General features: G+C 42.0%; 2 protein-coding genes across 8 annotated transcripts in view; one reads left to right on the top strand and one right to left on the bottom strand.

The window, feature by feature from the left end:
• LOC139612046 (NACHT, LRR and PYD domains-containing protein 12-like) overlaps positions 1-3,934 on the top strand; it is a 286,486-nt gene extending 282,552 nt beyond the window's left edge. For 6 of the 7 annotated variants that reach the window (XM_071467178.1, XM_071467176.1, XM_071467174.1 and 3 more), the window contains 2 exons: positions 557-730; positions 1,578-3,930. In XM_071467178.1, the coding sequence (XP_071323279.1) occupies positions 557-730; positions 1,578-1,599 (196 nt within the window). In that variant the 3' untranslated portion in view covers positions 1,600-3,930. Of the gene's footprint in view, positions 1-556; positions 731-1,577 lie in introns of all 7 variants that reach the window. The other variant, XM_071467173.1, reaches the window with a different exon arrangement.
• Positions 1-15,027, bottom strand: part of LOC139612045 (NACHT, LRR and PYD domains-containing protein 12-like) — a 606,901-nt gene that overhangs the window by 540,281 nt on the left and 51,593 nt on the right. The gene's annotated exons all lie outside the window — the stretch shown is intronic.

Genomic DNA, 15,027 nt, shown 5'->3' with positions numbered 1-15,027 from the left:
GTGAATGAATGAATGACATTGTAAATAGTTGTTGTCTCATGTTTCCAGTTGTTCTTCTCTCAGACTGAGAATGATTCTTCAGTTTCAGCTCATTTCACTCACTTGTCATGAATAATGTCTGTTCACTTCAGTTCAACCTTCACAGCTCACACACTCGTATTTCTCTCAGTCAGAGGACTCATGTTTTCTAAATCCACTGGAGAAAATGTCCAGTGTTAGTTGTTCAAGTCAATTCATTTTTATCACAACAACATACACAAGATCCTCACAACTAATATTTGTCCAAAGAAAATGAAGAAACAATCTTCTTTTTTTCAGTAGATTTCAGTGAAGTGTCAGGACTAATGTCTGTTTGATCAAACTGTGTGTGTGTGTTTTCATCTGTAACACAACACACACAACTGTTGTGTTGACAATGTTGTGTTGTACTGACATGATGATGATCCACAATAACAGAAGGACAAAGTCACTCTACTCATTTTAGACAAAGATCATTGATCAGGACAAATCTGATTGATTATCAATCATTGATCTGCATATTTGATTCTTTATTCAGATTGAGTTTCTGCAGGTTGTCAGAGATCAGCTGTTCTTCTCTGGGCTCAGCTCTGAAGTCCAACCCCTCCCATCTGAGAGAACTGGACCTGAGCTTCAACACCCTGCAGGATTCAGCCCTGAAGGATCTCCGTGGTCTCGTGGAGAGTCCAGACTGTAGACTGGAGACTCTGAGGTCAGTAGAGGGGCGGAGTCAGTCCATGCTGCTCTCAGCAGTATTGTACTCAACACAGTTAGTATCAGAGCAAAGATCCAGTGTTTCCTGTGAACCTCCAACCTCCTCAGGCTGCTTTCCTCAGTGAAGCTGTGAGAGGAGAATGGGGACAAGCTTCAGGATTGGACAGACAGAGAGAGAGACAACAGTCAGCCAATCAGAGCAGCCACAAGCTTGTTGTGATCATGTGTGTGAGTTGATGTGAAGACGACTGTTGTTGTTGTGTTGATGTGTACAGGAAATAAAGCTGATTCCAGCTGACAGCCTCACAGATGGACAGAGACTGTGTCCTCATTCATCAAACTGTCCAATCTGATCTGAGACTGTTTGTTCTCTGGTTTCAACACTAAACAGCTGATCAGTTTCATCTGTGTCACAGCTCTGAGATCAGTGTGATGGAGCCTGACAGTCCCTGGCTCTTAGTGACAGCCTCCATGTTCAGTCAGGTGATGTTTCAGAAGCAGCTCACATGTTGATCAACACACAGAGACTCTGTGTTTAAAGTGACATCAGCTGACAGGTAACAGGAGTGAATCCATCACTGACCTGTTGCTGACTCAGCACTTTGTTTCCACTGTGGACTGAGTGAAATGTGCAGAGTGAACAGACTTGATGCTGAACGTCTCTGCAGGTCTGTGAGCTTCCAGCTCAGTGTGTTCACTCCAACACGTTAACATGAGAGCTGAGAGGAAGCAGCTGCTGCACATCTGGTCTGAACAGGACTGAAGTCCCTGCTGCATCACTGACTGATGAAGTGAGTCTCTGTAAACACTGATTCATCTCCTCTGCTTTCTTCTTCTCTACACAGATGGGAGTCACCACTTTTCTAAAGGTGAGAGTGGAGAGGAGAGCTTGATCCAGCAGTGACTGACAGAGGAATCAGAAGTGGAGATGACTCTCAGTGCTGCAGTCTGAACTGATCTGAGAACAGCTCCACTGTCACACACAGAGTCCAGTCCACCATCATCCCTGTGTGTTCCTCTGGATCTGACAGAGCATCATCAGTGTCTCTGGACTTAAAGCTCATGAAGTTCAGCTCTGAACAGTTTCCTTGTTGAGCTTCACACAGAAGGAATTTCACAGTAAAATGACTTGAACTCTGAAGATTAGTTTGACTCAGACGTTGAAGCCTCATGTTCTTCAGCTGAACTTTCCCAGATATTATTGTACAGGAGGAACATGTTGTTTTTATCTTCCATCCTATTGATGTATTCAGTAATACTTTGTAGAAGATATATTAAGTGATCATATTCATAATGTTGAATATGCTAAATATTTGTAACCAGCCCCTGCGGTGAATAGAATCCAAAAAAGTTTTTTACTCTAGTTGAAGTTAAAATCTTTTAAGATAAATGTAAAAAGTAAGTTGAAGTTAAAATCTACTCATTATGTTACTGATACATTTTCATAGTTTTATATTTTATTGCACATTTACTGCTTCTCTTCAGCCTGTTGAGATATGAGGTTTTTAGCCACATCTCCCAGCCTTTTTGTATGAGCATGTCTATATATCTTAATGATAAGTCAACAAGTATCATTGGTTTAATTCATCATTAATTAACAGCCCTTTAAATCCTTCTGTGTGGTAAATAATGTTTTTATATTTACTTCCTGTTCTTTATAGCCTTATATTTGACTGGTGTTTAGTTCTGCTGTTTGTAGCAGGATAATAATTCAGTGTAAATTCAAATGTAGTTTAAATTTTCACCGACAGAGTGAGGGGGGCAGTAGAGTTTCAGTGTTGGCATTTCACTTGTTTCTCGTCTTTGTTTAACACGACTGTTTTTACATCCAGAGACTGTTGATGTGAAGTGCAGCATTATCAATGACCATAATTAGCAAATCATTTGAACACATTTCCTCCAACCACTACTGACTTATTCAATTACCTTGTTGCTTCCAATGATAATTTAAGATTCTCTTTAGATTCAGTTTCTCCTGATCAAAAAACACCACAAATCAAATCACCATGGAAAAAGAAGCTTTTGAAAAGCTGAGAGAGGACAGAGGAAAAGCAAATCACATGTTCACTTGTATATTTTTAAACACAGGGTTTTATTTAACTGTTACATCGTCAGGAAAGAGAGACGATTAATTCAGAAAACCAAAATAACCACAGTTTTCTTTTCTACAATTGATCATCTTTTAAATCCACCACCTGCTCTCAGTCTAACTCAACTTTCAACAGAAAGAAAACATTTCTGTTAGAACCAGCATAGCAAATATTAACACACAAACTGAACTACTCTCTCCTCAGGAACAACAAGACTAATAAAGTCCTCTGAACTCAGGAAACATTTAACCAATAACATTTTAGAAAAGTTCCAATTTGGTTATTCAGCAGCCCACAGCACAGAGAGTGCTGTAATCAAAGTGGTAAATGAGAAATGAGCCGGTCTCTGACTGTGTTTTAGTCTGATTTATTCTTATTTAATGAAACAGCCATAGGAATGGTGAATATCCTCAGGGGACCCACAGTACTGAATATGGTGTTCCTCAAGGAACCATTCATGGCCCAATCCTGTTATCACTATATTTGCTCCCATTGGGAAACAGAATCAACCATCACCATATTGGGTGCCATCTGTACGCTGATGATACACAATTGTACATCTCTGTTTCCCCAAATGACTCCATTGCACTGCTCTCTCTCATCACCTGTCTCACTAACATTAACACATGGATGTGTAAAAACATTTTAAAAGCAGCAAGAGAAAATCTACACTTTGTGTTTGGTCTCAGCAAACAAATGAAAACACTAATCACATATTTGGGATCACTTTAGCCTCAGATCTTTAGAGGAAGAAATAAGAAATATTTCCAAAGTCACTCAGAATCCTCACTCACACTTTTATCACTACCTGTTTAGACTGTTGTGATTCTCTGTACCTTTCAGAAACGACTGTAAAGTTGTGACATGAGATTTTCTTTGGTTTTATGTTCCATGCAGATCACTAAGCTCTTCCACTACCTTTCTTTTAGATGTCTTTTCAGTGTTTTTTGTTGTTGTGTTGTTTTAATCCTGCGTGAATCACTTTGGCCAAAGTGTTTGTAGAACATATTTTATGTATGTTATCTATATGTTATATCAATAAAGTTGAATTGAAAAACATTTTAGAGCCAAGTTTGACCTGTTGCTGCCCAGAGGGACCACCTGTCCTGCAGAGTCTGTCAGTCTTCATGTGTCAGGACAGAGTGAAGCAGCTCCACGGTTTCTGCTCCGGCCTTCACTCACACTCACCTGCTCACCTGAGTGATTATCTGCTTTAATCTGAACCATGCTCTGAAACTTCAGGTTCTGCACCTGCACTGACAACTTGTTGCTGATTGGCTGGTTGGTGATTCCCTTGAGCCAATCACTTCCTCTCCTGGCTCCTGACCAAACAGACCTCAGTGACTCTGACTGTTGGTGGGTTGAAGAGCTGAGCAGCTGCTGATCTCCTGCAGGAACAGAAACCATCCAGTGAGCAGCAGCTCTGTGGTGAAGCAGCTCAGTGATGACAGAGGTTCAGACAGCCACTTACAAGAGGAGCATCTCTGAACACAGCTCATGATGAAGCTTGAAGTGGACGGACTCCAGTGGCAGAAGACTCAGCAGGTCACAAAGAGCTCAAAGTTCTTATCAGTGTCATATGAAAGGACTGGAACAGGAAGGTGAGGCACACAGGTGGAGACAGGAAGAAACAGGCTCCAGCTGGACAGTTACTGTGTCTGTTTAACTTCAGAACTGTGAGGCTTCCAGATCAGTCATAGGATCTCTTCCCTGACGGTTTACGTTACCAGATGGATTTCAGAGCTGTTTAATCACAGTCCTGAGGTCAGTCATCGTTTTCAGGTGGTGTCAGCTGAGAGCACAACACACACAAACACACCAGAGTCCATAACCAAACAGGTGGAGTGTGAACGCTGGATGGACCCTGCAGTGGGACGGTTTAGTTGACGTGGTTTTTGTCGGGGACTCGGTCCATAGAGATTTAAACAGACAGTGACAGATCAGTGGAACCATAACACCAAGTTCTGTCAGTCAACACAATGTGGAGCTTCACAGCACAAATCTGAAATATCAGGTGTTAACAGAATGATGGGAACCAAAACAGACCGGCTGCACCGAGATACTGACCCTGCTGTTTTTACTGGTCAGCTCCCACTCTGTCAGTGACTGTGTTTCATTGTTCAGCTCGTAATCATGAAAACAACTCTCTCACTTTCTAATGAGTCGGCAGCACGCCATCATCATCGTCATCAATCTGCATCGTGGTTGACACATTTGCCAACCTGAGGAGCAAAGAACAGGGGGAGGAGGAGACACTGGAGACCAGGTGTTTCACCTGTGGGGGGCAGATATAAGTAAATGTCTGATGAAATGAAACAGCTGTCAGACCCCATCCCTGCATGAAATGAATACGCAGTCTGCTCTTAGTGATGTTTGTCATTTCTATTAGTGAAAGCATAAACTAAAAATGAGAAAAAGATTATTCTACAATAAAATTAAAGAGAGTGAGGAGAGAGAAAAGGTTCAGTAGACAGGTTAAAGTCTGACCTTAGTGAAACCCACAATCAACTATGAGAACCAGCCCTAGTTCTTGGAAGCTCTTCTGGTTCTGCTGTTTGAAGTAGTTTTCCTGACAGACCGATAAAAGCAAACTCACCTGCAGAGTTTTTCCTCACTGTGACCTTTGACACGTGGCTGTGATTCCAGAGAGTGAACTGAATGTACTGTAATGTGTCTGTAGATGACGGAGCCCAGGAACAGGAGGCAGAGGATGAGATTCTTGGACATTCAGGAGGGAGCCAGTGCTGCAGGAGGAAACCTCCAGATCTATAAAACATAATGACAGTCTGATGATCAGCTATGGACTGTTCACCCTCGTTAAACCATACAGCCAGACTGATGGACTGTGTTAAAGGAGAAAATGATTCACACTCTACTGATGTTTCTCACCAAAACCAGAGGAGAGTTTTTGTTTGGTTTTTACTGATTGTGAGTCAGACCTGTGGTCACTGAGGGACACTGAACACTGTTACTGTATAAAGATTGATGTTATTCTTCTTCTTCTTCTTCTTCTTCTTCTTCTTCTTCCTCTTATTATCATTATTATTATTATTATTATTATTATTATTAATATCATTATTATTGAATTAGGAAATATTGTGTATTATTATAATAATTTCATAGTATTTACTGACTTTCCTCCAGATAGTGGGAAAGAGGAGGATGGTAAATTGAGGGATAAAGAATTCTGAATACATAAAATATTGGCTATGAAAAATGAAATGCATGTTTTCTTGCATTTAGTAAAATGTCATAGTATATTAAGGCATAGAAATGTCATAGACATTTTTTATGACATACTATACCATGATATTTTTATGGCTTACTATGACATTTTTCATGTCTTGTATTTTTTTTTTTTCATGAGAAAATCACAGAATACTATGTCATAAAAATTTCATCGCATAATAAGGCATAAAAATATCATAATATTGTAAGGCAGTAAATGTCATAGAGAAGGCCATGGGATAGTATGTCATAAAAAATGATAGAGGATAGTAAGGCATAAAAATATCATAGTATAGTATGTCATAAAAAAAAGGTCGTATGATATGCCATAAAACCATCATATTTTAGTTTGTCATGAAAAATGTTATAATATAGTGAGGTAGTAAATATCATAGAAAATGTCATGGGATAGTAAGGGATAAAATGTCAGTATAGTAAGTCATAAAAATTGATTAGTATAGTATGTCATAGAAAAAATCATATGGGAAAGTAAGAAGTCTAGTAAGACATTAAATGTAATAGAATAGTATGTCATAAAAAATGTCACAGTATAGTGTGTCATAAAAACATCATATTTTAGGAAGTCATGAAAAATGTCATAGTGTAGTAAGAATGACAAAAAAAAATGACTTAAGATAGTAAAGCATAAAATCTCATAGTACAGTAAGGCATAAAGTGTCGTAGTATAGTATGTCATAAAAACGTCATAGTTTAGTAAGCCATGAAAATATTAAAAAAATGTTAGTACAATATGTGATAAAAAAATGTCCTAGTATAGTAAGGCATAAAAACATCATAATGTAGTATGTCATTAAAAACATCATAGTATAGTTAGTAGGACTGTCAAACCATTCATGTTTCCTTAATCATGATTAATCACTGAATTTAATTGCAATTAATCACATGTTTTATCACATGATTAAAATTCTGTTATTTTGCATTTCAGAACTGATTTCTCTTGCTTGACAACACATAACTGTCAATCTGTCTGAACTTGAAGCTAATGTTAGCATTTCTGACATGTAATTATGAAGATGTCTGATAATGTATTTATCAATTTTTAAAGGATGTTGTAGATTCTTCCTTGAATCTGGAGCACAAAATCTAAAAGCTGTCTTTCCAAGGTCAGAACTGACCTGAGGAACAGGCAGCGTGATCCAGCCCTGAGAGCAGGTTTGCTGAATTCCTACATTAATTATTTGGTCATCTTTTTAAAAGTGCTTTATAGATGAATATATACCAGTGTTGATCTCATCTCATGGTGAAAGAGGACCAGCCGACCCTTTCATCAGAGTGCAATGATGCCTATTGTAGGTATCCCCGGTAAAAAATGTAATAGCAGAGTGATATACATCATGTAAGGGCTTAAGAGTGGTGACAGCAGCATGTCTACACATATAACATCACCACAGTCCAGGGCAGAAAGAAAGAGAGCTTCAGTAATTCTTATTCTACTGCATATGGGAAAGTAGGTTGTGTTTCTATACAAGAAACCAAGTTTCATCCACAACTTTTTTACTAAATTGTTCACATGGATTTTAAAAGTAAATTTATTTTATTATTTTTAAAAAATAAACAACCACAGAGTTACAGTGAATTCAGACCCTTCCACTTTTCCACATTGTGTTATTTTACAGGTGTGCTCCTTTCCACAATAAGTCCAACCAGCTGAATTTACCACAGACCGACTCCAGTCAAGGTGGAGAAACATCTCAGAGATGATGACGAGAAATGGAACCTGAGCTAAAGTTCAACTGTCACAGCAAAGTGTCTGAATACTTGTGGAAATGTGATAATTCAGTTTTTCCTTTTTAATACATCTCCAAAAAAAATCTTCAGAAATTCTGTTTTCACTTTGTCATGATTGAATGTAGATTGATGAGGGAAAAATGAATGTAAATGACCAGTGGTGATTCTACAGTGTGGTGGGGCCCTTCACAAAAAAATACCAGGTGGCTCCTCCAATCAGCAGTCATCATTTATCACCATTACATAATAAATACATAATCAATAATCAATACATAAAGCCCCTGTAAGGAGGTTTCCTACCGAGTGATGTTGGCAATTTAGCAATTTCTCACTAGATTTGGCAACTTTTAAATGAATAGCAAATGAATTCCAGTGCTCTGTTCATAATACTAATACTTCAGTTACACAGTCTGTTCAACAGTCTGCGTAAAACAGTGTTTTTAATATTAGTGTTAGATTTAGATGCACATTGAGGGGCTGCTTGAAAAAAATAGCTAATTATATAGGTAATTACAGTCAGTAAAATATTGTCATGTAAATTAACTGTAAAATACTGGCAGCAGGGTTGCCAGTAGTTTACTGTTAATTTTACTTTTCTCCTACTGTAATCAACTCAACAGTATGTTACTGTAATACGACCATGTACTGAATTACAGTGCATTGCTGTGTTTCCTTGAGTTTACAGTAGACTACTGGCAGCAGGGTTGCCAGTTTTTTCTATAGTTTTTTCTCTAGCTTGCTTACTGTAAACTTATTTTACAGTTTATTACTGTTATACCAGTAAGTACTAAAAACACAGTATAGGGTTGTATGTTATTACAATTTACAGTAGCTGCAGTGATCATGACAGTATTGATGACGGCCAGCCACCATGAATTAAGTACCGCCTTGAGTGTAACCCTAACCCTTGACTAGCGATTTCAGTGTGATAATCTATACAAGATACACATACTGAATGATTATGTTCACCAAAATTCAGCAATAAATCATTCTATGGAAAAGAAGAGACTAAGAAATTATTAGATTATATCTGTAACCCAACATTTATTAGAAAAAGGCAACACTAACTGAAATACTTGTTGTTGGTGATACAAACTGTTTATTTTTTCATTACAGTTCTGAATTTCAGTTATGCATAACAGAGCAGCCATTATCCTTAAATGTGATCAACATTTTAATAAACTTAGGGGAATTATGCATACTACATTTTCAATACAAAATGCACAGTTTGGCACTGGGACTGAAAAAGAACATTGATCCCACAAACATAATAATCTATAAGGAGAGAAGCTTCCATTTTCACACCAACTAAAAGACATGAAAAAAAGCAGTGTTTTTTAATCCAAATGGTGGGAAATGTAGCCAGGCAGACTTGAGTGGTACTTTAGGCAAATATTAAGCGCCTCCATCAGACAGACTGGTATAATACAATACATTTCACAACATAAAGGGACATCATCCTTTCAAACACTGTCAAAATTTGAAAAGTGGTGTCTGAGATATTGTGTGTGAGGGACAGACAATGGGAGCCCCACGATTTAATGGGATGGGGAAACCAAGAAGTAACCTGTATAAAGTACACATGCACCATAACCAGCTAACATTTCTGAAAGAGAGTACACTGTACAAAATGTGACTCAAAGGTTTTAGCTTAACTCAGAGCGCCACATGCTTTGTGTTTCAAATCAGGCTGTTTTAAATGAACTTTAACAGGTCTCTTACAACATAAAGAGGAGGCTCTGAGAGCTCTCAAAACAGAACTGATCGCAGGTCTGCCCAGATTTTACTGACAGTTTTCATACACAGTGTTACGTCCGGCTCAGAGACCGCAACAAAAATAGGGAGATTAACACTGGAGTGCGGCAATCATAAACTCATATTTATTAAAATAAAGAACAAATAGTCAACGGAATAACAAGAATCAATGAGGTGTGGAAATCAGAATCAGTGGTGTGTGATGGTGTATGAAAGATGAGGGATGAGAGGTGCATGTTGTCAGTATAAAGCAAAATAACCCAACGAAACAAAGGAGAGCGTGTCGAGCTCGGTGGTGGGTGAGAAGACCACACGTGGCATCTAAACTGGAGGGCTTAAGTAACTTCCAACACTGGCCAGGTGTGGGAAGTTAATGTGATGTGACCTCAGCCCCGCCCAGCCAAGGACCTGCAAGACAAAACAACACACAGTACACTGGGCAAAGGCACTAGGGCTGTCACACCCCCCCCCATAAAGTCAGGGTCCCAAAAGGGAACCCTGGCAAAGAACCAGTCTACAGTCTCCACTCATCTATACTGCATATACATATACGCGTACCCAGATACCCACATCTCTATTATTTTCTATAAAAAAATACACATGAAACAACTAAGTATCAAAATATATAATACAAAAAAAAACACAACACCTCACTGTTTAAGTTTCCCAGCTTACTAACAAGGAGCCCGGGACAACGCATCCGCCACAACATTGTCCCGCCCCTTGATGTGTTGGATGTCCAGACTGTAAGACTGGAGGAACAGTGCCCAACGAACCAGCCTCTGATTAGGACACTGCAAAGAACTGAGAAAAGTTAAAGGATTGTGATCTGTAAAGACCACCACAGGCGCAGAGTTAATGTACACGCTGAAGTACTGCAAGGCCAATATCAACGCTAATGTTTCCTTTTCTATAACTGAATAACTCAGCTGATGTCTGTTAAACTTCCTAGAAAAGAAACAAACTGGCTTGTCCACTCCCAAATCATCGGCCTGCAACAGCACCGCCCCAGCGCCCACGTAGCTGGCGTCTACCTCAAGCTTAAACGGCCTATCCCACCGCGGGGCAGCCAGAACAGGAGCACCACATATGAGAGCCTTCACACTATTAAAAGCTGTTTGGCACTCTGCTGACCAGACATATTTAACCTTAGCTTTTAACAGGTTTGTGAGGGGCGCAACAACAGTAGAAAAATTCCTACAAAAACACCGATAGTAACCAACTAGCCCCAAAAAACGCATAAGCGCCTTTTTAGTCGGTGGCGGGGCGTAGTCATCGATAGCCTGCACCTTAGCACGTACCGGGCACACTCTACCTTGACCCACTACACGACCCAGATAAGTGACTGTAGCCTTTGCAAACTCGCACTTAGCCAGATTAACAGTTAAGTGTGCGTGAGCCAAGCGGTCAAACAGTTCCTCAATCCGGACAAGATGATTATCATCTGAGAAGACAACCACATCATCTAAATACACTGAGCAACCTTCCAGATCTCCAACAACCATATTCATTAAGCGCTGAAAGGTAGCCGGTGCATTCCGCAACCCAAAGGGCATTACTGTGTAAGAATATAATCCTGTCGGTGTAATGAACGCAGCAATCTCCCGGGCCCTCTCTGACAAGGGAACCTGCCAGTAACCCTTCAGTAGATCAAACTTACTGACGTACTTCGCCGCCCCGACTTGATCGACGCAGTCTTCCATCCGAGGAAGAGGAAAAGAATCAGATTTTGTGACATTATTCACCTTACGGAAGTCTGAACAAAATCTAGGCGTGTTATCGGCCTTTGGCACAAGCAAACAGGGTGACGCCCAACTGGATGAAGAAGGCTCCGCAATACCATTGTCAAGCATGTACTTAACCTCAGCATCAAGATGTTTACGCTTCTCCGGGTGAACCCGATAAAACCTCTGCTTAATAGGTTTACTATCCCCAACATCTATATCGTGTTCCACCAAATGTGTACATGTAGGTGTATCTCCAAACAGACATGAATACCGTTTAATCAAGTCAATCAATTGACTACGTTCTGACACCTCCAAATGGCCCAACAAGCTCTCCAGATCCGTCAGCAACTCGGAATTCTTCAAACGACCACAAAGCACAGCCTCATCGGGTCTCAACAAGTCTTCCCCCCCTTGCCCTGCCACAGCATAAGGGGACACAGACACTGACAAACAACTCGGACGTACACCAGAAACCTGTGCTTCCTGATCGACTGACTGATTTTCACGAGAATAGTATGGTTTCAACAAGTTAACGTGACAAAGCTGAGTGGATGATCTACGATTTGGAGTGGATATCACGTAATTCTGATCCGATACTTTCTTCAACACCGAATATGGACCTGAGAACTTAGCCTGAAACGGAGAGGTAACAATAGGCAACAGAGCCAGTACCTGATCTCCTGGGAGAAAAACACGATTCTCAACCTGCCGATCATAACGTTGCTTCATTTTTCCCTGTGCAGAGGCCAAATTTTCCCTGGCCACCTCCTGAGCTCTATACAACCTATACCTAAAACCATTCACATACTCGATAAGGTTTTGAGGCGGCTGTGCCTCTTTCCAGTTGTCCTGCAGAAGTGCCAAGGGACCACGTACCATATGGCCAAAAACAAGGTCATTGGGGATAAACCCCGTACTCTCCTGGAACACCTCCCGGGCTGCTAACAACAGCCAGGGCAAACCCTCCTCCCAGTCCCTGCTCATTTGGACGCAGTACGAGCGCAACATGGACTTGAGGGTCTGATGAAAACGCTCCAATGCGCCTTGGCTCTGCGCATGGTAAGCAGACGCTTGATTATGGTCTATACGCAGTTGCTTCAAAACCTGTGCAAACAAACGCGAAGAAAAGTTTGACCCTTGATCTGACTGAATGACTCGAGGAACACCAAAGACAGAAAAAAAACTGCGACAGTGCACGCACCACAGACCTGGACGTAATTCTGCGCAAAGGATAAGCAGCTGGATACCTCGTACTCTGGCACATTACCGTTAGTAAATAACTAGCACCCGACTTAGATGGAGGCAAAGGGCCAACGCAGTCAATAATTAGATGTTCAAAGGGTTGACCCATAGCTGGTATTGGGCAAAGCGGAGCAGGCTTTAACCTCTGGTTAGGCTTACTAGTTAACTGACAGACGTGGCATGACTTTATATAAGCCGAAACATCTCTTTTCAGCCGAGGCCAAAAAAAATACCTCAAGATGCGATCATACGTCTTCCTGACTCCTAAATGACCAGACTCATCATGGGAAATCTGCAACACCATGCTACGAAACCTAGAAGGCACAACAACTTGATAAACAGGTTGACCAATAACATGACCACTATGAGGGAGCCATTTTCTCATCAGCACATCATTCTGAATGAAGTACCCCTGCGCATGATTTTTTATCTCACTACAGGGCCAAGCCATCTCCAGCAACATCTTGAAGGAACCATCGGCGCGCTGCTCCCTCACCAACTCATCATAAGACACAGACCATGGGACCTCAGGGACTAACACATGAGGTTGTGAACAGTCCTCACTGTCAGGAGCATCTGCCTCTGACTGGGTGCGTTTCATCGCGCGCGTCACAGCGCACGCCCTAAACACCCCAGGAAACTCAGTTTCACTTTCATCGGGCTCAGTACAAACCAAAGGTAAAGAAGAAACAATAGCAGGGGGTGTCACATCGGCCCACACTTGATTCCCTGCTACATCATTTCCCAAGATCATTGTAACACCATCCACGGGAAGAGCGGGACGTACGCCGACCGCTACCTCACCCTGAAATAGATCGCACGACAACTTCATTCTGTGCTGAGGTACCTGCAAGACCTCCAACCCGATCCCAAGCACCGGAATAAAAGCACCCGTATAGGCCTCCTGTGAAAACGGCAGAACTGATGCTAAAATAAAAGAATCAAAAGCACCAGTGTCCCGTAATATCCTCACAGGCACTTTTTCCTCACTGCCCACCCAAGAAACAAAACCTTCAGTAATGAAAGGCAGGTAAGACTCTAGGTCCGAACCACACACACCTGTGATTTTAACTCACCCGCTGGAACCTCCCACAACTGTTCCGAAACTGGCACAGCGCACATCGCCGGCTTGGGCTTACTGCCAGGTACAGACTGCTTATTCCGAGACTTAAAAGCGAAACAGTCTCTTCTCCAGTGTCCCCGTTTATGACAGTAATTATAAATTTTATCAGCCTCGCGAGCCCCCTGTTCGTTCCTTGGCTCCAAGCCAAACTGCCTTACCGGGCGACCAGACCCCGCTGCAGCCAAGTATTCCCGGTGCCCGCTGCCACCCCGCGCACCGGGATGCCAGCTGTCCCCGGCATGCGTCAGGACATAATCGTCCGCCAGCGCAGCGGCCTCAGCTGCCGTCTTCACCTTGTGCTCACTGATAAAGGTTGCAATCCGCTCCGGAACCGAATTTTTAAACTGCTCTAGGATCATCAGGTCACGCAGAGCCTCATAAGTGCCCGCCCCAGCTGCACAACACCACCGGTCAAACTGGGTGGACAAATCGCGCGCAAACTCCAAATGGGATTTATCACCCCTTCTCCAACTCCTGAACCGCTGGCGATACGCTTCAGGCACCAGCTCATAGGCCCTGAGAACCGCAGACTTCACCACCGCATATTTCAAACTGTCACTATGGCTCAAAGAGGAGTTCGCCTCCTGCGCTCTACCGGTTCACACACACTGCAACATTAATGTACAAGTGGAATCAGACCACCCACGTGCCTCGGACACACGCTCAAAGAGTGAGAAAGAAGTTTCAGGATCCCTTTCATTAAATTTAGGCACTAACCTCAAATCGCTCATATCCGACCTCTCCGAGGTGCTGACAGAGAGATCCTCCGGAAGCAGAAGATCAGCCGCCACTTTCCCCTCTAACAAGAGAGAGTTTTTCCTTCTGCAGCTCAAGCTGAGCCTGCTCCGTCTCCTGCCTCATTTTTCCCACCGACAGCGCCTTCTCCAACTCGATACCCTGCCGCATCTTCTCCACTGCGACCTCCTTCTCACTTTCTAATTTAATCCGCAACAAGAGCAATTCTTTTTGTTGCTCAAAAGACAAACCCGCACCAGGACTCACTGACGGCGGGGACGAGTCCTCTGTGCCCTCAGAGACCGAAACGGCTCCAGCCACATCCAACGCTTTCCTTTTTAACAAGGAAAACTTCAAATTTGCCTTCACGGTCTCTTTATTCCGCTTATCACCAACATCAGCACTGTAATAATCAGCTATTTTAACCAACTGATCCTTGGTGCAGTCATCCAAGTCATTGGGCCCCACCCCGAGGAAACCCAAAGGGGAGACTCCGCTCAGCCTATCAGGGGAACCGCTCCAACAGGTGATGCACACAGAGGTGGATCAACACCTACCTTCTCCTGTCTCCGTGCAGCTCCTCCTCATCCACAGACATCAAGGCCAACACACAACAAACGTGCGCCAAATTTGCCACACTAATCTC

This window comes from Trachinotus anak, unplaced genomic scaffold, assembly GCF_046630095.1.
Source record: "Trachinotus anak isolate AG129_WGS33_773 ecotype Australia unplaced genomic scaffold, CSIRO_AGI_Tana_v1 ptg000030c, whole genome shotgun sequence".
NCBI lineage: Eukaryota > Metazoa > Chordata > Actinopteri > Carangiformes > Carangidae > Trachinotus > Trachinotus anak.
This window is presented reverse-complemented; position numbering and strand designations above follow the sequence as displayed.